Source organism: Rhincodon typus, chromosome 45 (genome assembly GCF_021869965.1).
Source record: "Rhincodon typus isolate 14 chromosome 45, sRhiTyp1.1, whole genome shotgun sequence".
In the NCBI taxonomy this organism is placed as follows: Eukaryota; Metazoa; Chordata; class Chondrichthyes; order Orectolobiformes; family Rhincodontidae; genus Rhincodon; species Rhincodon typus.
This window is the reverse complement of record NC_063376.1, coordinates 777,815-800,385: the sequence shown is the minus strand read 5'-3', so window position 1 is coordinate 800,385 and position 22,571 is coordinate 777,815. Positions and strand designations below refer to the sequence as shown.

General features: G+C 42.6%; 1 protein-coding gene across 1 annotated transcript in view; it reads right to left on the bottom strand.

Annotated features, from left to right (window-relative positions):
• The window catches only part of dnah2 (dynein, axonemal, heavy chain 2), a 180,086-nt gene that overhangs the window by 52,365 nt on the left and 105,150 nt on the right, over positions 1–22,571 (bottom strand). Inside the window, exons 50-59 of the mRNA XM_048620015.1 lie at positions 21,463–21,593; positions 20,354–20,500; positions 18,051–18,218; positions 16,545–16,705; positions 14,627–14,766; positions 13,429–13,561; positions 11,840–11,979; positions 7,555–7,765; positions 5,179–5,295; positions 2,169–2,310 (exon numbers count right to left, since the gene is read on the bottom strand). Of these exons, the coding sequence (XP_048475972.1) occupies positions 2,169–2,310; positions 5,179–5,295; positions 7,555–7,765; positions 11,840–11,979; positions 13,429–13,561; positions 14,627–14,766; positions 16,545–16,705; positions 18,051–18,218; positions 20,354–20,500; positions 21,463–21,593 (1,490 nt within the window). The remainder of the gene's footprint in view (positions 1–2,168; positions 2,311–5,178; positions 5,296–7,554; positions 7,766–11,839; positions 11,980–13,428; positions 13,562–14,626; positions 14,767–16,544; positions 16,706–18,050; positions 18,219–20,353; positions 20,501–21,462; positions 21,594–22,571) is intronic.

Genomic DNA, 22,571 nt, shown 5'->3' with positions numbered 1-22,571 from the left:
TCAGAGGTGGGCAAGTTGTTGGAGAGACTCCAGAGGGACAGGATTTACATGTATCTGGAAAGGCAAGACCTGACTAGGGAAGTCAACATGGCTTTGTGCATGGACAATCGTGTCTCACGAACTTGATTAAGTTTTTTGAAGAGGTGACGAAGAGGATTGATGAGGGCAGAATAGCGGACGTGATCTATATGGACTTCAGTAAGGTGTTCGACAAGGTTCCTCATGGTAGACTGGTTAGCAAAGTTAGGGAGAACTGCCATTTGGAGACAGGACTGGCTCGAAGGTAGAAGACAGAGGGTGGTGGTGGAGGGTCGATTTTCAGACTGGAGGCCTGTGACCAGTGGTGGGCCACAAGGATTGATGCCGGGTCCACTGCCCTTTGTCATTTATATAAATGATGTGGATGTGAACATAGGAGGTACGGTTAGTAAATTTGCAGATGACACCAAAATTAGAAGTGTAGTGGACAGCAAAAAACGGTTACTTCAGAGTACAATGTGATCTTGATTAGATGGGTCAATGGGCTGAGAAGTGGCAGATGGAGTGTAATTTAAATAAATGTGAAGTACTGCATTTTGGTAAGGCAAGTTAGGGCAGGACTTATAGACTTAATGGTAAGGTCCTGGGAAGGGTTGCCGAACAAAGAGACGTTGGAATGCAGGTTCATAGTTCCTTGAAAGTGGAGTTGCAGGTAGACAGGATAGGGAAGAAGGTGTTTGGTACGCTTGCCTTCATTGATCAGTGCATTGAGTATAGGAGTTGGGAGGTCATGTTGCAACTGTACAGGACACTAGTTAGGCCACTTTTGGAATACTGCATTCAATTCTAGTCTCCCTGCTATATATAGGAAGGATGTTGTGAGACTTGAAAGTGTGCAGAAAAGATTTACAAGGATGTTGCCAAGGTTGGAGGGTTTGAGTATAGCGAGAGGTTGAATAGGCTGGGACTATTTTCCCTGGAGCGTTGGAGACTGAGGGCTGACCTTATAGAGGTTTATAAAATCATGAGGGGCATGAATAGGGTGAATAGACACGGTCTTTTCACCGGAGTGGGGGAGTCCAAAACTAGAGGGGCATAGGTTTAAGTTGAGAGGGGAAAGATTTAAAAGAGACCTTTTCTACGCAGAGGGTAGTGCATGTATGGAATGAGCTGCCAGACGGAGTGGTGGAGGCTGGTACAATTACAACATTTAAAAGGTACCTGGATGGGTACATGAATAGGAAGAGTTTAGACGGATACGGGCCAAATGCTGGCAAATGGAACTAGATTTATTTAGGATATTTGGTCAGCATGGACGAGTTGTACCGAAGGGTCTGTTTCCGTGCTGTACAGCCCTACGACTCTATGGCTTGACAGGGTAAATGCTGAGAGGATGTTTCCCCTCATGGGAGAGTCTAGGACCAGTGGGCATAGTTTCAGAATAAAGGGGTGTCAATTTAAGACTGGGAGGAATTCTTCTTTCAGAGAGTTGAGTGTCTTCGGAACTCTTTGCATAGAGAGCAGTTGTGGGTGGCGGGGAAGGGCAGAGTCCTTGTCTACATTTAAGGCTGATATAGATAGATTCTTGATCAATTGGGGAATCCATGGGTTACGGGGAAAGGCAGGACATGAGGCATGTTGGATCAGCTAGAGTGCATAGAGAGGGCTGTACATTGTGATCTGATATATAGAATCATAGAATCCCTGAGGGGAAAATTACCCTGTTGGTGTTTGGATTGATAAGCAAGAAAATTGTTAATTTGGTTCTTTTACAATGGAAGAACATAGGGCTTGGAAGCAGGTATAGGCCATTCGGCCTTTTGAGCCTGCTCCAGCATGCAATACCATCATGGCTGATCTGATGGTGGTCTCAGCTTCCCTTTCCTGCATGATCCTCCATACCCTTGACTCCCTCATTTATAAAAGTCCCATGTATCTCAGCCTTGAATGAACTTAAAGACACAACTTTCATTCACTTCTAGGGCAGAGAATTCCACACTTCTAACAATCCTCAGAGAAATGGTTTCTCCTTACCTCTGCCTTAAAAGGGTGACAACTTATTTTTAAAGTGCGTTCCCCTAGTTTTGCTTTGCTGATTATATTTATGGCAAAAAAAACTACACCTCAGATTAATCCACCCAGCTGCCTTACCCATTTGCAGCCATCCAGCATCAGAATAGGCCTCTTACCCAGCTGCTTCTTGGCCTCAGCCCAGGTTGGTTCTGAGCCTCGAAGGATCATGACTGCTTGCATCACCGTTTCAACAAGGACAGGCGGGCGGCCGTACGATTTGATTTCTGTCATGTCCTTTTTATTCAACGACTCCAGGGCCTGGAATCGTAAAGATTAAAACAGTACATTACCCCACGGCTGCCAACATTGTTAACTCAACACTCGGAAAGTGTACTGTTCCCAACTTGTGTGAGCTGGGTGGTAGACCTGCCTCAATAAATTGTGACAAAACATGAAAAATACTGACTAAATCTATGTTTATTGATAAAACACTGGATCTGGCCCCAGCTGGAGTACTGAGTTCAATTCTGGGCACCAGGATGTCAACGCTGTGGAGAGGGTTGGGGGAGATTTTCTAGAAGGGCATCAGTGGTGAGGAACTTCAGTGAATATGGAAAGAGTGGAGAAACTGGGATTATTCTCCTCAGAGCAGAGGTGAGGGAAGAGGGATTCAAAGTCACGTTGAATTCTGATAGAGTGAATCAGGAGAAACTATTCCCTGCGGCAGGAAGGGTGGTAACCAGAGGCCTCAGATTTTTTTTTATTAATTTGTGAGATGTGGGTGTCGCTGGCTGGCCAGCATTTATTGCTTCGTCCCTAGTTGCCCTTGAGAAGGTGGTGGTGAGCTGCTTTCTTGAACCGCTGCAGTCCTCCTGCTGTGGGTTGATTCACAATGTTATTAGGAGGGAATTCCAGAATTTTGACCCAGCAACACTGAAGGAACAGCGATATATTTCCAAGTCAGGATGCTGAGTGACTTGGAGGGGAACTTGCAGGGGGGTGGTGTTCCCATATATCTGCTGCCCTTGTCCTTCCAGATGGAAGTGGTCATGAGTTTGGAAGGATCGTTGGTGAATTTCTGCCGTGCATCTTGTAGATGGTACACACTGCTGCTACTGAGTGTCGGTGGTGGAGGGAGTGGGATGTTTGTGGATGTGGTCCCAATCAAGTGGGGGGGCTGGTTTGTCCTGGATGGTGTTGAGCTTCTTGAGTGTTGTTGGGGCTGCACTCAGCCAGGGGCAAGTGGGGAGTATTCCGTCACACTCCTGACTTGTGCCTTGTCGATGGTGGGACAGGCTTTGAGGAGTCAGGAGGGGAGTTACTCGCTGCAGTATTCCTAGATTCTGACCTGCTCTTATATCCACTCTGTTAATGTGGTGAGATCAGTTGAGTTCCTGTCAATGGTAACCCCCAGGATGTTGATAGCGGGGGATTCAGTGATGGTATCACAACTGAATGTCAAGGGGCAATGGTGAGATTGTCTCTTATTGGTGATGGTCATAGCCTGGCATTTGTGTGGCGCGAATGTCACTTGCCGCTTGTCGGCACAGGCCTAGATATTGTCCAGATCTTGTTGCATTTGAACATGGAATGCTTCAGTATCTGAGGAGTCACGAATGAAGCTGAACATTGTGCAATCATGGGTGAACATCCCCACTTCTGACCTTATGATGGAGGAAAGGTCATTGATGAAGCAGCTGAAGATGGTTAGGCCTAGGACACTAACCTGAGGAACTCCTGCAGAGATGCCCTGGAGCTGAGATGATTGACCTCCCACAACCATGATCATCTTCCTATGTGTCAGATATGACTCTAACCACTGGAGCGTTTGCCCCCTGATACCCATTGATTCCAGTTTTGCTCGGGCTCTTTGATGCCACACTCGGTCAAATGCAGCCTTGATGTCAAGAGCTGTCACTCTCACCGCACCTCTGGAATTCAGCTCTTTTGTCCATGTTTGAACCAAGACTGTAACGAGATGAGGAGCTGAGTGGCCTTGGCAGAACTCAAACTGGGTGTGACTGAGCAGGTTATTTCTGAGCAGGTGCTGCTTGATAGCACTGTAATGACATCTTCCATCACTTTACTGATGATCGAGAGTAGACTGGTGGGGCGGTAATTACAGATAACAACAATATGGGTAGATGAGGATGTTTTGTAATCCAAGCTGTTGTGATCTGGAACACTCGGAGTGAAAAGGGTGGTGGAAGCAAATTAAACAGTAACTTTGGAAGGCTATTGGATAAACACTTGAAAGGGAAATCTCTGCAAAGGACATGGGAAGAGAAGGAGAACAGGGCTAAATGGTTGGCGCTTTCAGAGACTGGCCACAAAATTATGGAGATTAGCAGATGGAGCACTAAAAATTTAGTTTGAATATTTTAATAATTCATAGAATCCCTGAAGCGTGGAAGCAGGCCATTCGGCCCATCGAGTCCACTCCAACACTCCAAAGAGCATTTCACGCAGACCCACACCCCTATCCTATCACCCTGCATTTCCCATGGCTAATCCACCTAGACTGCACATCTCTGGACACTACGGGGAAATTTAGCACGGATAATCCACCCTTACCTGCACATCTTTGGACTATGGCAGGAAACCAGAGAACCTGGAGGACACCCACACAGACACTGGGAGAAAGTATAAACTCTGCACAGACAGTCACCCAAAGCTGGAATCAATCCTGGGTCCCTGGCACTGTAAGGCAGCAGTGCTAACCACTGAGCCACACACGTTTGGTGTTTTGCTTGCAGTTAGTTTGATCAAAACACTGCAAGTGCAACAAACTGTTCTCACCTCCTTGTCCCCCAGCGTGTGGTTTTGTGCACAGTTCTGCATCCACGTGATTCTTCTGCCTGTATCACATGCACATTTCTGCTCAACAGCCTTGATTACTAAGTGACGGTGTAGCAGAAATGAAATACCTGGATTAGCAGACTGGGATCTCTGCTTCACCTCCTCCATCCAAAGGGGCAGCGATTTCCGCTGATGCAGCACTCCCTCAGCTCGAACTCTGGATGTGGGTAATTGAACAAGCAACCTTTCACCCCAGGGGTGAGACTGCCACTAGCTGAGCCAAGCTGACAGATAACCCAATGTGACACTCCACAACAGAGGGTGAGAAAGCACAGATGAGGGAGGTTTCACGAGTAAGTCATTTATCATTTCTTGTCGGTTTCGTACCTTGGTTGCCTCCTGCAGAGCTGGCATGGCCTCATCCAGTTCCTTTTGAGCGCCTTCTGCCATTATTTTGCATTTTATCTCTTCTGCTGAAATTTTCTCACTATGGGAGCTTACAGTCTGTATGGACAGAAATTAGGTTTATTTAATGACACCACCAGGACAGTGATCAGATTACAGTAAAATAGAAACCCTGAGGCCCACTTTCCAGTACCAGGCAGACTGTCAGCTGACACAGCAAGAGTGGAAAAGTACATTTGGGCTCAGTTTCCAGTATTGGTTAGCCTCCTGTTGCCTTGGCAATGACTGTGGCTGGAAGGCATGCATGCACTCACATGGGAAATAGAAACATATTGGTTCAGACACCTGCAAGACTATTCAGAGGAACAAGAGGAGGCCCATTAAGTTTGTTTCATCACTGAATATGATCATGATTGACGTGCATCTCCAATCCACATGCTCTAATAATCCTAACCAAAAAACAAATCTATTTTCGATTTATCTCTAACATCCACAATTCCTTCAGGACACAGTTCCAGATTTCCATACCCCTTTGTCTGAAGTAGTGATTCCTGACATCACTTCTGAATGGCCTGGCTCGAATTTTATTGTTTTACATTCTCTTTATCCACCTTGTCGAATCCATCCATTTCAAACACTTTGTTGAAATTGTCTGTCAACTTTCTAAGCTGAAAGAAACACTGGCTGTTTGTGAAAATTACTCTCATCAGTAACGTCTCTGAGGCCAAATTCTTTCTGATGAATCTGCCATGTATTCCTTCCAAGGCCAATATATCTTTGTAAGGTGCTCAGCCTAGAACTGAGTGTAGTTACTCAATAAGGGTCTTAAATAAGTCTTTATGTAACCAGGTATCACAGTCTCACTTTTCAATTCTAGTTACTTTGAATTAAAGTCCGATACTCCAGCATTCATTCACTGACTTTGGTTGACTCATATAGCTGGACACCTATGCTCCCTCTATGCGCAGTTCCTACTATCTCATCAGGAAGGAAATATTCTAATTTCTCTTTCTCTCATCTCACTTCCTCAGTAAGAGTCCATGCTGTCACATAGGAGACAGGAATATACGACTTTGGAGCAGTAGTTGGCCACTTGGACCTTTAAGCCTGCTGCATCATTCAGTAATTTAGTGGCTGATCTGGTTGTAGTCTCAATTCCAATTTCCTGTCTTGCCAATGTTCGTTTTAAGCTGTGCAGCCTATCCAGTGCCCTCACAACCTTATATGTTTTAATAAGATCATCCTCATTCTTCTAAACTTCAATGGGTACAGACCCAACCTACTCAATTTTTCTTCATAAGATAAACTCTTAATCACAGGAAGAGTTGAATGAACCTTTTCTGGTCAGAATTCACACAACATCAGGTTATAGCCCAACAGGTTTATTTGAAATCACAAGCTTTCGGATCTGAAGAAGGTACAGCACTCTGAAAGCTTGTGATTTCAAATAAACCTATTGGACTATAACCTGGTATCATGTGATTTCTGACCTTGTCCAGCCCAGTCCAACACATATCATGGCAAACGTTTTCTGAACTGCGTCTGAAGCAATTATTCTTTTTAGAAGACAAGCAGACCAAATCTGTACACAGTACACATTGGTCTCACCAATGTTCTGTATGGCTGCAGTAAAACTTCCCTTTATATTCCATTCTTTTTGCAATCAACAACAATATTCCATTTGCCTTCCTAATCACTTGCTGAATCTGCAAACCAATTTTATGCGAGTCATTTGCAGAATACTATGCAGAAGCAGCAACAATAACTTTGACTGATGTGGTGTTCCTCATACCAGACAGATAACCCAGGGAGTTTTACAGATTGAAGGACAAAGCAGACACTGAGCCGAAGGAACAGGAGGAGATGGTTTTGAAAACAGTTAAGAACAGTTCAGATTACAAATTTTTTGAAGATCTCTACTGCATCTCCCAGGAAGGGGGTTTCAGAGGGATGAAAGCATGGCTGCTTTGGCATGGTTAGGGAACAGGGGACCAAGGAGTATAAGCAGGGGCACAGAGCTGAAGGAATCAACAAGATAGGGTGGAGTGAGGCCAAGGGCTTATTTGAAGATGAGGGCAAGAATCATGAAAATGAAGCAAAGGGACATTTACAGTATGGTTAGGATCAAGGTAACAGAAGTGTGGGGTGTCTGAATAGACAAGAGGGTAAGTACAAAAAAGGATGTTTAGAGGATTTACACCCTGGAAAACAGAGGATCAGAGCAAATCCACTTTCAGCCCCAGCACTAAGTTTGGAGCTAAGTGATGACTGGGGAATAATGGGGTACACTTTCACTGTTGCAGAATCACAGGGGTGTTACTCCTGAGAATAGTGTAGAAGGGGATTCACTTCCCTCACCTTCTGCTGCTCATCAGCTTCACGTTTCTGCTGCACAATGATCACCAGGTACTCCTCGCACTGCTTCTGGAACTCAGCCACTTTCATTTTGGCTTCCTCCAGCTCGACAGACATCACCTCCACCTTATCACGGGTGTCGTCAATCTTCGACAGTCCATTCCGCAGCTTGTTGGCCTGAGTGCTCAGTTCTATGCGTTTCTCCTCCAGGAGCCTTGAAAACAAGAGAATGTCCCAACATCAGCACAGGGTGAGTGAACATGTGGCCCTGGGACATGGCAAGGTCTGTGCGCCTGACCAAAATGAGGCTGGAATTGCTGCTATCTAGATTGCTGCAATTAAAGGCATACCTATGTCAGGAAGTGGTGGGCTCAGCCTCCATTGTCACCCGGGCTACTTGCAGCTCACCTCCAGTGACACCACTGACAGTGAAGGATGCAGTAATGCCCAAACGGCTGAACGTACTGCACACAGCCACAAACCACTGCCCATCTGGACACGGAATCAGCCCAGCATTTTATTCTTTCACTCCAGGGCATACCCTGTTTGTACTCTGCAGCCCTAGAGGTTCAGCAAGGATTGTTTCATACAATGTTGCCTCTGCTAATTTGAACTTGAAGTTGATGCAGAGTGTGCACTGTCACATCTCAGAAAGACTAGAAAGGGTAGCCTGCCCTGCCGATGTAGTGGGACCCGGCACTTGAGTGGATCTGTCACTCTGTGACCCAGTGAAGCCATATGACCATAACCTGCAGTCAGAACGTACCAGCAAAGTAATTTACTGAGTGAAGTACTTTGACTGTTGGCACTGTATGAGAGCTTTTATTTAAATCAAGGTGGCAGTTTGTATACCTTGCACATGTAAGATTTCCCTCCTCCTTTAAGGGCTAATAGATTTCTTGCAGTTGTTCAATTTAAATTGGAAGGAGCTTAACACAGCAGCATTAAAGTGCAAGGATACGTGTCAGGAAATGTCCTGGCAGCAGGGGGTCAGCAATTCATGCAGCAAAAAACACTCTACATTATAGTAAGCTCCAGACAAATGGAATCCAAATGCAGGGTTCGAAAAGACCAAGACCACTCTCTCCATTCACTGCAGTTGAATGAGACTTTATGTTCGGGCATAAGATGAACCATAATTATTCTTGTAATGTTCAGCAAATGATTTCCCTCACAATAGCTGCTCACTTCAGGAGTCCATCCACTTTTTGTGCAGAGCTTTTCTTTTCTCCCCCTTGATCTTTCTTCTGATTGAACTACTGAATGATATCTCTGTGTTACGCAGGTTTGTCAATGACTGCTTTAATCTTGCAGAAAAAGAGGTCAAATTCTGAAAGCTCCTCAGAGTGAGACCCATCAATGATAGGGCATTTGACTCTTTTCTGCTTCTCCCACTCCTTAAAACGTTAACTATTCCCCAGGTCAGGTATAGAGGGTATAGATAAGGTTAATGGTAGGTGTCTTCTCCATAGGATGGGGGATTTCAAGACTAGGGGGCATATTTTTAAGGTGAGAGGACAGAGATTTAAAAAAGACATGAGGGGTAAATTTCTTACACAGAGGGTAGTTTATGTGTGGAATGAACTTCCAGAGGAAGTGGTGGATGTGGGTACAATTACATTGTTTAAAAGACATTTGGTTAAGTACATGAATAGGCAAGGTTTAGATGGATATGGTCCAGGAGTAGGCAGGTGGGACTAGTTTAGTTTGGGATTATGGTCAGCATGGACTGTTTGGACTGAAGGGTCTGTTTCCGTGCTGTATGACTCTATGTCTCAATCCAAGCCCCATTTGTACAAAACTATCTCTTATTCTGCATTAAAAGGCACCCTCCTTCTCTGGCCTATGTTAAAGAACATTGAGATAGTGAATTCCTTACCTCCAATGTACAGCAACAGAAATGATTCTGTTTGTTTGTGGAGTATTTTTCCATTTTTGCTTCAGAAACTGATTGACAGTCTTCAAGTTAGGGAGTTCCAGGATATTGATCAGTGATGATGAGGGAGCTGTGCTTGTGGCGTGGCCTGAGTCAGAGTGCAGAGTGAACTGCTCACCTCTGCATTACCAGTCCACCATTGTAACCACTACACTTTGTACATATTGTTAACAGTTGGGTAACACTGGAGTGAGCTATATTTTTCCACTGGCTGCTCTGTACCTGACCAGAGAAGGAGGGTGCCTATTACTGCAGAATAAGAGATAGTTTTGTACAAATGGGGCTTGGATTGAGACATAGAGTCATACAGCACGGAAACAGACCCTTCAGTCCAACCAGTCCATGCTGACCATAATCCCAAACTAAACTAGTCCCACCTGCCTACTCCTGGACCATATCCATCTAAACCTTGCCTATTCATGTACTTATCCAAATGTCTTTTAAACAGTGTAATTGTACCCACATACACCACTTCTTCTGGAAGTTCATTCCACACATAAACCACCCTCTGTGTAAGAAATTTGCCCCTCATGTCTTTTTTAAATCTCTGTCCTCTCACCTTAAAAATGTGCCCCCTAGTCTTGAAATCCCCCATTCTATGGAGAAGACACCTACCATTAACCTTATCTATACCCTCATGATTTTATAAACTTCTGTAAGGTCGCCTCTCAACCTCCTACGGTCCAGTGAAAAAAGTCCCAGCCTATCCAGCTTTTCCTTATAACTCAAACCTTCCATACCCAGCAACATCCTAGTAAATTTCTTCTGAACCCTCTTCAGCTTAATAATATGCATTCCCACATTTATTTCATTGTAGGATATGTAACAGGTACATATCTAGACTAGCAATCCAGAGAAACCCAGAGACAGAGGTTTAAATCTCACCAAGCAACTGGAGAATTTCCATTTAATCCATTAAATAAAATCAGGAATAAAAGCTGATATCAGTAATAATGACAATGAAACAAAAATAGAAATTCCTGGAAAAGCTCAGCAGATCTGGCAGCATCTGTGGAGAGAAATGATAGTAAGGTATAGATGATAGTATAAAGTAGGGGTAGAGGTTAGATAGACCTTAGGTTTAGGGTAAAAGTTCGGCCCAACATCATGAGCCAAAGGGCCTATACTGTGCTGTACTGTTCTATGTTCTAAATCAGAGTTAACATTTCGGGTCAAGTGACCCTTTCACAGACAATAAAAACTCATCTGATTCTCTACTTTAGGCAACAAAACTGTAATCCCTACTCAGTCTAGCCTACATGTTACTCCAAACCAACAGCAATAAGACTGACTTTTAACTTCCCTCTGTGATAACCCAGCAGACCACTCAGTTGTATTTAAGAAGGTGATTCATCACCAGCTCCAGAAGAACACTTAGAGAGAGACAGACAATAATTGATTGATTGCTAGTGATGCCCATGGCTGCAAATCGATTTTTAAAAATCACCAAATTTTTATGAGGCAGACTGGACTTATTCAATCAGTCCGGGGTATGATACTGCAGTGAATGCAGTCACCTAGTGTGGCAATCCGTCTCTGCTTGCTCAGCCATCTATCCCTTCAACTGAAAAACTCAGTGTTCAAAGTCCAGTGCATGATAGTAAGCACATGAATGCATAATGTTTGGAATAATATGTCTGCAGAAATAGCAGTAAGAAGCACCTTAGATATAAATATGTGTATGCCAGTATCATACATTGATATTTCAACATCTTCATTCAGTTGTGTGGATTTCAAAATCATCAAGGTGACTGTTAACAGTGCTGGCAAACAGAATATTTCCTATTTAAAGGTGACCGGTGGGAATAACAAAGGTACCCAGTGCTGATAAAAAAAACACAAAACTGAAAAATGAATTAATAATTAACAGATTAGGAAACTCCAGAACATTTAATAAGCCCACAGTGATTCTGTTGCAGTTAGTTCCGTGGTTAAACATCACTCATGTAGTTTACAATGTCAGCTGAGGATTGGAATGTGTTGTACCACCCACCCAACCACACACAGGTTATTAGGTAATGATCAGGATTATGCCACTTACACTTATGTACTTATTCCATAGTGGGAGGGCTTCATCCTAGTTCAATAGGATCACTGCCTCTCAGCCTGAAGCTCCAGATTAAAGCTCTGCTCCAGGACTTGAGCCACAGAAGGGCATTCGCAACAGATTGATACTCAACCCACTAGTCCTTATGACACTTTTCCAATATTCCCTAAAGTGGGAAAATAGCGCATAAAGTTGCAAACAAACAATTCTGCTGTTCAGTACCAGGTTATAATCTTCTCTTACATGTTATTTGCCAGCAATCACAGTGTTCGAAGGTTGAGTTCACAGCATTTACTGACACTTACTTTTTATAACCGGACACCAGCTCCAGATAGTTGGTTGGGGTCACATAATTGTGCCTCTTCAGTTCCAGCAACATTTTTTCAGAATATGTTGTCACTGAACGGTGCATGGTCACAAAGATGTGCGCCAGGTTACTGCGCAGCTAGAACAATGGAAAGAGCAGTTGGCAACAAGGACTAAGATAACTATATACTCTGCTGCACAAATGTTCCACTTTAGATAATCTGGCTTCTTTCTGTGATTTGCCATTACCCCATTTATTCATTTGTCCCTGGGGCTGCAACACAGTGAAAATTGCCTCTCTTAGCTTTTTGCACCTTCTATGAGCTTCAGATCACCATATCACTACTTCTTATTTGCAGACTACTTCTTCACCTATTTCAGCTACAATACTATCAGGCATCTTGCACCATCAGCCTGGGCCCTACAACTGAATCTCTTGATTTGGATCATTATTTGGTACAGTAATCTTTGCTGTTACATCCCAATTGCAATTTGCTGAATAACATTTTCATACTGAGTAAGGGCTTGGGCAGATGACAAATGTCACCTTGTAAACATGAGCCAGGAAATGCACTAAAGTCTTGGCCTCAAACCTAACAACTGGCCCTGACATATCTGTCATGTCTCTTTCTATTTTAAGGCTTGTTTTAGAGATCTGCACCAAACACGCACTATAGAAACAGGTCATTTGGCCTACCTGCTCCGTGCTGTAGTCTCTACTCCAAAAGCATCATCCCATAACCCACTTCATCTCACCTTCTCAGCCTATCTTTTTACTCCTTTCTTCCTCATGTATTTATCCAGCTCCCCCCTTAAATGTATGCATATTATTTGCCTCAAACACTCTTTATATAAGAAAACTCCTTATTCTCATCTAGGGAAAGGAGTTTCTTCTGAGTTTTCAGATGGATTTTTGTTTTTAATTCATTTGTGGTTTTAGTAGTGACAGCCTGGATCTTGGATCCCACACACTCACCCTGCCCCACCAACCAATGGAAAATCTACAGGATATCTGCATTATTAAAATACCTACAGAATTTGACCTTTATGTTCATCACCCCTCAGCCCTCTCTTTTCTAGAGAAGGGAATCCATCCTTTCCAATCTTTTTTTCAATCTTCGCTGATCTTTGTAACACCTTAGTTAATACAGAAAGCATCCAGGATAGTGTAAAAATGAAAGCCCATGTATAACCTTCAAGTTAGCTCACCTGAAATCTGAGCTGATAGAAGAGTAAAACAGAACCACACAGGTCTGCAAAGTTTCTGGTTCAATTGCTAGCCAATGCTAAGATGGTTGCTCTCGGCCTGAGCAGTGGCCCAGGTCCACAATTAGTTGCAGAAACTTTTCACTAGGGAAGGGGGAAAAGATGAAGCAAAGTGCCCCACCCATAGATACTTCGCAGTATCTGCAGCCAGGTGGTGTATTCGGAGGAAGGATAGGGTGAGGTAAATTGTCGAGCTCTATAGCTGTCTCAGACTGGATATGCCAGCAGTATAGTTCATCATTATTTAAATTAACTGGGGTGCTGAGGGCGAATGGTAAGGCCCAAGTGGTCACAGCTCATTCTGATCTGAATAATTCCATACCTCCTCTGATCCTCCAAGTTCCACGTTCATCAGGTATCGCTCGGCCACTTCAAGCAGAGCGTCCCTTGGCCATTCAGAAAACCAGTCGATGGTGGTGCAATTCACTAGAGCTGGGTACTGGCGTACACGATTCCTTTAAAACAGTTAAAGAGAAGACAAAACATCCTCAGGCGAAGCACACCACTCTTTTAAAGTCCTGTAGCTGATGATACCCATTTGACCTAAAGTAGCTCAAGTATCAAGACAAGATCAGTCTTCACCTTTACCTTGCAGCAGCTATCTGTGCTGACATAAGGTTCAAAGGGATCTACTTAAATTGCTTTGAGCCTGCTTCATCTACTGATCATGCTGTGGCTGGGATTGTGAAATGGTTGATATCAATTAAGAATGGTGAAATTGGGAGAGATTGATTTGTGGTGAATGAGTCAATGTCACCCATTAAACACCATCAGTCAAAGCCATAAAAATCTCCCTTTGTGTGGAGGATTAATTGACAGATTGTGTGGAGATATGCAGCCTTTTGTATCTCCCTGGCTAGATTTCTGGTTCTGCCAACTTGGGCAGACACAGCCAGAGAATGAGGAACACCACAGGAAATGAAAATATACTGAAGCTCCCACTATTGCTACTTGGTCTCTCTTGGATTGAGATATTGGTTAAAATTTGGGTGAACTATTCTAGCTCTGTGCCAGCAACTGGGTGTGTGACCTGAGCTCATGTTGATCCACACACAAATGAAAATGCATAGCTCCAGTGCTCAACATCACTCCATCGGTGTGTGCATGTCAAGATTTAGACAGGTTGCAAATGTTTCAAGGACTAGTAAACCTGCCTAGCATCAACTGGGAGAAACATGAGGGGGCAACTGTGGGCATCTATAATCCAAATTGGATAAACTCAACCATATGAAGTAATGAGAAGACCTCCAGGGTGCAGTAAAGTAGAAGACATTAAACCATAAAAGTAGAGAACTAAAAGGAGGAAGCCACATGTACAATAACAATGTCATGAGTTTCTTGATTTTAAACAAGTCAAAGGAATGCAATTCATTGGGCTCTCCTCATTAGCACTCTGGAACTAAAAGCATTGACACATGGTTGATGCTGAATAAAGGACTTCAGTGCAAAAATAACATATGCATCTTTGATCGCCTATGAATTGATTCCAGTGATTACACATTCTCCATAACAAAATTTACCTGAAGGGATCTCCAATAGGACTCATGCACAACACGACATGAAGATTACTACGCACTCTTTCCATGAGAAAATTGAAGATTCTTTCATTGGTTTCAGGTATGGACTCTTCCTTGGCTGCATCTAACAATGCATTTTTAATCTAGGAATAGAGAAAGCGATCAATAACAGCACCAGGCTATGGTCTGCTTCTTTGTCTCACTGTGAGAACAGGCTCCATCCAAAGAAATAAAGTGGTCTCATAAACAAAGACTAGGAAAAGCTACACCAAACCACCACGCTAACTGGTGGGATTCCCATTCCTCTTGACAATATTTTCAGTGAGGCCTCAGATGCAAGTTTTTTTTTAATTTTGCCCATACGATGAAATTGTTAAAACACTCTGAATAAGCACTAGATTCCCAACTTTGTTAAAAGTTACCAACATAAAGGATTTCATTCAGCTAATGACTTGAAAATGTAAGGCAAGCAGAAATCATTAGCTTGCCTTCTCTGTGTTTACGCGCACACACTGTCAGAGGGTCAGTGCCGAGGGAGCGCCGCACTGTTGGAGGGTCAGTGCTGAGGGAGCACCATACTGTGGGAGCATTCTTACTGAGGGAGTGTCCACTGACAAAGGGTTATTTACTGGGGAAATGTCACATTGTTGGAGGGTTAGTACTGAGGAAGTGCCCACTGTCTGCAGGTTAGTAGTGAGGGACTGCTGCAAATCAGAAGGGGGTGATCTGTCAGATGAAATGTTAAAACAAGGTTCCATCTTGGTAGGTCTTAAATTTTCCCGTGGCCATTACTTTGAAAAAGACCAGTGTTATAGGCAAATAACTATCGCCCAAATAAAACCACTAATATCATTTGTCTACATTGTAACAGTGGCCATGATTTTTTAAAAAAAAACTTAACTGGTTGGAAAGTATTTTGGACATCATAAAGTTGTGTAGAGAGCTATAGAAATACAAGTCTTTCTTCCTTATTCTTCTCTGTCTCAATCAATGTCCTGATGATCATCCTCAGCATGTTTTCCAATAAAGACATGTTTTACTTACAGTGTTTCTCAATGGCTTAATGCATTGTCGCACTTTTACCAATTCCTGACATGGTTGAGATTTTAGCGGGTGATGTAGTGAAACCTTATGGGCTGGCTACTGATGAAGGTACATAGGGCAAATGAAAATCTCACCCTCAATTGCACGTCACCCTATTCCACTAACTGGGTAAACTTTCTCAATGACAGATGAACTGCTGCATTCATCAATGGTTAACTTGCTTTTGCTACATTACAACAATGTATACCCTTCCAAAGTACTCCATTGGTTTTGGAATGTTCTGAGGCAGTGAACATCATCTTAAAAAATGAGATGTAGTTCTTTCATTCAGCCTGTGGGAGATTGACAAAAGATTCTGAATGGAACAATGGATTCCAACAAAGAATGTTTTAGACATTAGGTTTATAGACACATTGACAATTTTTCAATAATACAGAGAGTGTTTTGGTGTGCACTGAGTGGCAGTGTAACAATAGTCAAGGCTGAATCTGATTACAGAGAGCATAAGACAAGAAGATTTGAAGGGGAGGTGATGGCCTAGTGGTATTATCGCTGGACTGTTAATCCAGAGACCCAGATAATGTTCTGGGGACCCGGGTTCAAATCCTGCCATGGCAGATGGTGGAATGTGAATTCAGTAACGATTCAATCAATTGTTGGAAAAACCCATCTGGTTCACTAATGTCCGTTAGGGAAGGAAACTACCATCCTTACCTGGCCTAGCCTACATGTGACTTCAGACCCACAGCAACATGGTTGACTCTTAACTGCCTTCTGGGCAATTAGGGTTGAGCAATAAATGCTGGCCTGGCCAGTGACTCCCACATCCCGTGAATGCATTAAAAAAAATTTAAAACAACTGAGCTCAATCACTCACTTCTTCAAACTCGTCTACTTTGAACAGGTTCGGAACTTCGCCGGAACTCAGAATATTATTAATATCTTCCAAAAAGGATTCTTCAACCAACTGGGTGTCCGTAAACAGGAACATTGTTGGGTTATTTACAACTCCAGCTTCACGGTAGATTTTCTTTAAGTCTATAAAAGTACAGATGAGTTCAGTTGACAGAAATGTTTTTTTAAATACACTCAGTCTCCAATTCCTCTCCTCAAGTTATGAAGTGCTAGGCACCATCTGCCCATGAGACCAATCTCTAGTGTGCGCTAGACCACAGAGATAACCACTGTCACCCACTCAGCTGGAGAACTTCCCACTTTGGCTCCTTGTCCTGCCCCCCTGAACCATTCCACATGGTGGATAATGGGGCCTCAAATGTTTGTTAGAGAAATCTGGAATCTATCTTGTTTAAGCTTGGGCGAGTGAGACAAAATTTTAAAATTACTTTTAACTTTGAGCGGTGCTTTAGTTCTGCGAAGACCTTACAATAGGATGGCTGTACAGAGATCTACTTTTAATATGAGAAGGATACAGTGAGTCAGGTTCTTAAAGTGAAGAGTTAATGTCAGTTCCAGACCAGGTTAAAAACCCAGAAGTGATTATTTAAGCAGAGTACAGTGAAGCTCAAACATATGATAGCTCCAGGAAGAAGTGAATTCAGTTTCAGTTTAAAAAGTGAGGTCTGAAGTGATGTAAACCTACCAAGGTATCAGGTATAGGGCTACTGGTCTGAGTATTTTATGAGTGGCATTTTGAGTACTGTGCCAGGAGAGGCATTTTGAGTATAGGATCAGGAGGGGTATTTTGGCTGTTTTGTTTCTTTACAATTTAATTAAGGAGTGTTTTGGGATAATACTTTTACTGTGTGCTTTAGATCTTTAAATTTGTATTTTGAGCAGATTGTTTGGATTGTTCTATTTCATCTACATTCCTTTTGTAATGAAATTCCATTTCATTGTTAAAGCCAATCTGCAGTTTGCGTGCCTATAGTTCAGCGAGAGGCCAATTCCTTAAAACCAAAATAAATCAAATTACCAACTCACTTCCTGTCTGAGATCTGATTGTCTGAGGATACCATCAGTTGGGGTCATAACACTGCCTTTGGTCAGAAGACCTGGGCACAAGTCCCATCTGCAACGTGGTTATGTCCAGGTTTTGATTAAAAATATCTACAAATTCATTTTGTTGTTTGTACCCAATCCCGTCTTAACCCACACACTATGGTCATCACTAAACAGTAATCAAGAGCCAAAGTCTACAGTCTAAAAACAGCCTGGTCAACATTACCATCTCTTAGCTGGCATTGACTAACACAGTGCATGTTAAGATTGGTCTGCATCAAATTGTTTGTACGTTCAGCCACAAAGTTCATTTTGAATGACAGGGAGGTTCTAGGTCAAGCATTTTCATTGAGAAATGAGATGAATTAAGATTCTTTGTCTGAGGGCGGGAAGGAGATTAATGCATTAAAACACCTAGACCTACCTTCTCTGAACTCTAGCTTGCGGTAGACCTTAGTAACTTCGATTTTGTAGGTATTGTAGTCAGAGATGAAGGCAGATAGCTGAGAAAGGCTCTGCCGTCCACTTCCCCCGATCCCAACCAACAGCATGTTGCCACGTGGCTGACTGATCACACGGATAATCCGTGTCACTGAAATAAGGATGGAAAGAAGAGAACACAAATTCAAGCAGACTGGCTGAGGTTCAACAGAGATGTAACAGCCCACTCTGTTAGGGTACAGTGTGGGACTACAGCTGCAGAGAATATTCCAGTACAGTTTCCTCAATGATTAATACAATTAAAACAAGACGCTTTCCCTCCTGCACTCAAATCCTCTTGCATTACTGTTTGCCTTCCCAAGTATTTGCTGCAGCTGCATGCTAGTGATTTATGAACAAGGAATTCTAGGTCCCTTTAGTCATCAACATTTTCCAATCTCTTACCATTCAAGAAATACTCTAAAACCTTCGTTCCTTCTGCCAAAGTGGATAACTGGACACCCATTAGTTTCTATTTACCATGCTCTTGCCCAACCACTCAGCCTGACTAAATTCCCTTGAAGCCTCTACATTCTGCATAATTCACATTCTCACTGGGTTTTGGAAATATTCCAATTGCTTCCAAACATCCCAATCATTGATAAAGATTGTGAATGAAATAACTCCAGTGAGGCCGGTATCCCATCACCAAGTCACCCTTTATTTACACGTGGAATGTAATTGACACTGAGCCAGCTTCCTCAGAGCCAGCTCCCAGAGTGAAATAGATCTCTGATACTCTTGTCAGCCAGGGCTCCTTGGTTGGCCCAGATTAACAGCCCCAATCAGGGAATTCATATTCTATGAGGGCCACCCTAGCTGACCTCGTTACAATCACTACAGGGAACAGGCTCAAGTACTGATCCCTGTGGCACCTGAATGGCCACAGCCTGCCAATGCATGAATCATCCATTTATTCTTACTCTCTACTTTCAATCCATGCTAGTGCATTATCCTCAGTCCCATGTATTTTAATTGCTTATTAAATTGCTTATTAAATTGATCATTTGCCTTCTGAAAATCTAAATACACCACATCCACCAGTTTCCATTTATCGATTATACTAGTGAAATGTTCAAAAAACCCTCAGGTTTGTCAAACATGATTTCTCCTTCATAAATCCTCATTGTCTGTGTCCAATCAGACAATTATTTTCTAAATATCCAATGATCACATCCTTTATCAATAGATTCTAGTCAGGTTAACAGATATGTACTCCCCTGCATTTTCTCTCCCTCCTTTCTTAACAGTAGGACTGGCTTTGTAGCTTTCCAATCTGCATGTACTGTTGTAGAACTGATAAAATTTTGAAAGATGATCACCAATGCATCCACCATCTCTGCAGCTATCTCTTTCAACACTGTAACCCATTACAGGGATTTATCAACTTTTAGTCTGATTAAATTCTCCAGTGCCATCTTTCTTTTTTAACTAATACTAATTTCTTTCAGTTTCAAACTCTCACTGGATCCTTGATTTTTAATTACTTCAGGGAGACCTTTTATGGCTTCGTGTGTGAAGATGAACACAAAGTACTTGTTTAGTTCTCTGCCATTTCTCTTGGCCCTGGTGAAAATGCACCCAGATTCCCTTGGCTAATCTTTTCTTTTTTAAATACCTATAGAAGCTTTTACAACCTATTTTTATGTTTTCTGCTATTTTATAATCATATTCTATTCTCTCTTTCTTCATTAAATTCTTGGCAATCCTTTGTGAAATTCTAAAATTCTCCCAATCCTCAGGCTTATGAAAACTTTTGGCAACTTTATATTCTTCCTCCTTTGGTCTAATACTATCTTTAATTTCTAAAGAGAGAGATTAGCATGGCGATAATGTCACTAAACTGGTAATCCAGGAAATAATCCAGATTAACACTCCAGTATTATGGGTTCAAATCCTACCACACCATGGCAGACAGTGAAATTTGATTTCAATGTAAATAATAAAAATATTCAATAAAGAGCCAGCCTAATGGCAACTATTGCTTATTGTCATAAAACACCATCCAGTCTTTTGGGAGGGGAAATCTGTTGTTCCTACCCAGTCTAGTTTACATGTGACTCCAAATCGACACCAATGGGGTTGACTCAGCTGCCACTGGGTGATCTGGCAGTAAATGCTACAGAAAACTAACCTGAAGACTGGATCCTCAGACAAAATTTTAGCCATTTGGCCCAGGATCCTAATAACCTCCTCATACAGTATACAAAGCGGTACAGGGTGCTGGAGTCATTTTACAATGTTTACCATGTTCAATAGCATCTTTGAACAGGACGAGGCTCATCGGCACCACCCCAGGGGTGGAGTTATACTCATCCAGCTGGTGCTCCATGTACATTTTAAGGGCCTTGAAGTTTGTTAGGTCTTCATATACATCTCCTCGTATGAAGTCGCCTGGCGAAAAGAAAAAAAGAGATGCGAACACTCCAGGTTAAACCAGGCCTCCCTTGCAGATGATCCTTGTCCTGACATTGGTCCAATGTTGATCTTTGAGCACATCCATCATAATCCCAAGTAATGCACTTTAAAGCAGTGCATTTTGTTACCCTTTTGAAGTGAAAGTTGTCGGTTAGCTGTCGGCTGGGTGGTTGGTTTGCAATGCAGAGTGAAAACAACAGCATGGGTTCAACTCCTGCACTGGCTAAGGCTGCCATGAGGAATTCTCTTTCTCAACCTCTCCTCTCACCTGAGGCTGGTGACGTTCAGGTTAAACCACCACGAGTCCGTTCTCTCTAATAACAGCCATAACGTGGAGATGCCGCTGTTGGACTGGGGTGGGACAAGTCACACGACACCAAGTTATAGTCCAACAGGTTTATTTAAAATCACAAGCTTCCAGAGTCCTGCTCAAGTGTCACTTCACTGGACAAAGCAGCAGCACTCCGAAAGCTTGTGATTTTAAATAAACCTGTTGGACTATAACCTGGTGTCGTGTGACTTTGGACTCTAATAACAGAGCAGCCCTATGGTCTGGTAAGACTATGATGACTACTTTCCCTTGCAAAGTATGCATTATATTTGCTGTTTATAGGTCAAATAACATATACCACAAGCCAGCAGCCAATTTCACAATAGCAAGAAAGGTAGCTATCCCGAGTTTAATAACCTGACCTCTTCCCAAGAGGATGTTCCTATTAGATTGTGTTTCCTTTGGGATTAGTAACTCTAAAAGGCAGAGACCAAATTCAACATAGATCTCAAAGAAAACACCTGTACATCACCAAGGATGATGTGCATCACTATCTGAGCTTTCACATCATCACCAGGGGGAAAAATGGCACAATATCCCTGAGACAGAGAAAGCTCTCTTTATTCATGTATGAGTTTATTTTTAAATATTATACATCCATCCTTACCAAAGATGGGTGACTGCTTAGTTGGGCAGAGGCTGTGGAAGGTTACATCTAAGAAAGTGCCTAATTTCTCATTCAGCAACGTCACAAACAGTTCCATGTCCTTATGTTCCACAAACCGATCAGAAAATACCCTGCATCAACGAGACAGGAGAGGTTGGCTTGGTAATCAATTAAGTTGGGAATACAGTACTATAGTGATTGTGTCACACAGATGCTGGTCTAAAGATTAATGATCCAGAGACACAAGTTCTAAACTGGGGAATTCAAAATTCTATCAATTAAATGCAAGTGGAATAAAAAGATAGGCATGAATAATGGTAACCCCGAAACCACTAGATTGTCAAAAAATGTATTTGGCTTGTTAGTGGTGTTTATGAACTCTTCTCCTTATTTGGTCTACCCTATGATTCCAGAAAACAATGCATTTGACGCTTAACTATCTCTCTGGATTTGCCAACAAGACACTAAAGGATGTGTACTCAAGGCAGCAGCTTGCCGTCATCTTCCCAATAGCAATTAGGGAGGGGAAATAAATGCATTCGTGCCAGTGATGCTTCCATTACAAAACTGATTTAAAATAAAAAGGCTTTCAAAGAGGGAGACAAGTTCAATTCTGGTATCCCTGCTATAGGAAGGATGTTGTGAAACTTGAAAGGGTTCAGAAAAGATTTACAAGGATGTTGCTGGGGCTGAAGGGTTTGAGCTATGGGGAGAGGCTGAATAGGCTGGAGCTATTTTACCTGGAGCATCGGAGGCTGAGGGGTTATCTTATAGAGGTTTATAAAATCATGAGGGGCATGGATATGGTGAACAGTCAAGGTCTTTTCCCCAGGGTAGGGGGATCCAAATCTAGACAGCATAGGTTTAAGGTGAGAGGGGACCTAAGGGGCAACTTTTTCATGCAGAGGGTGGTGCATGTATGGAATGAATTGCCAGAGGTGGTAGTGGAGGCCGGTACAACTACAACATTTAAAAGTCAATGGAGGGGTACATGAATAGGAAGGATTTAGAGGGATATGGACCAAGTGTTGGCAAATGGGAGATTAATTTAGCATAGTAGGAACTGCAGATGCTGGAGAATCTGAGATTACAAGGTGTAGAGCTGGATG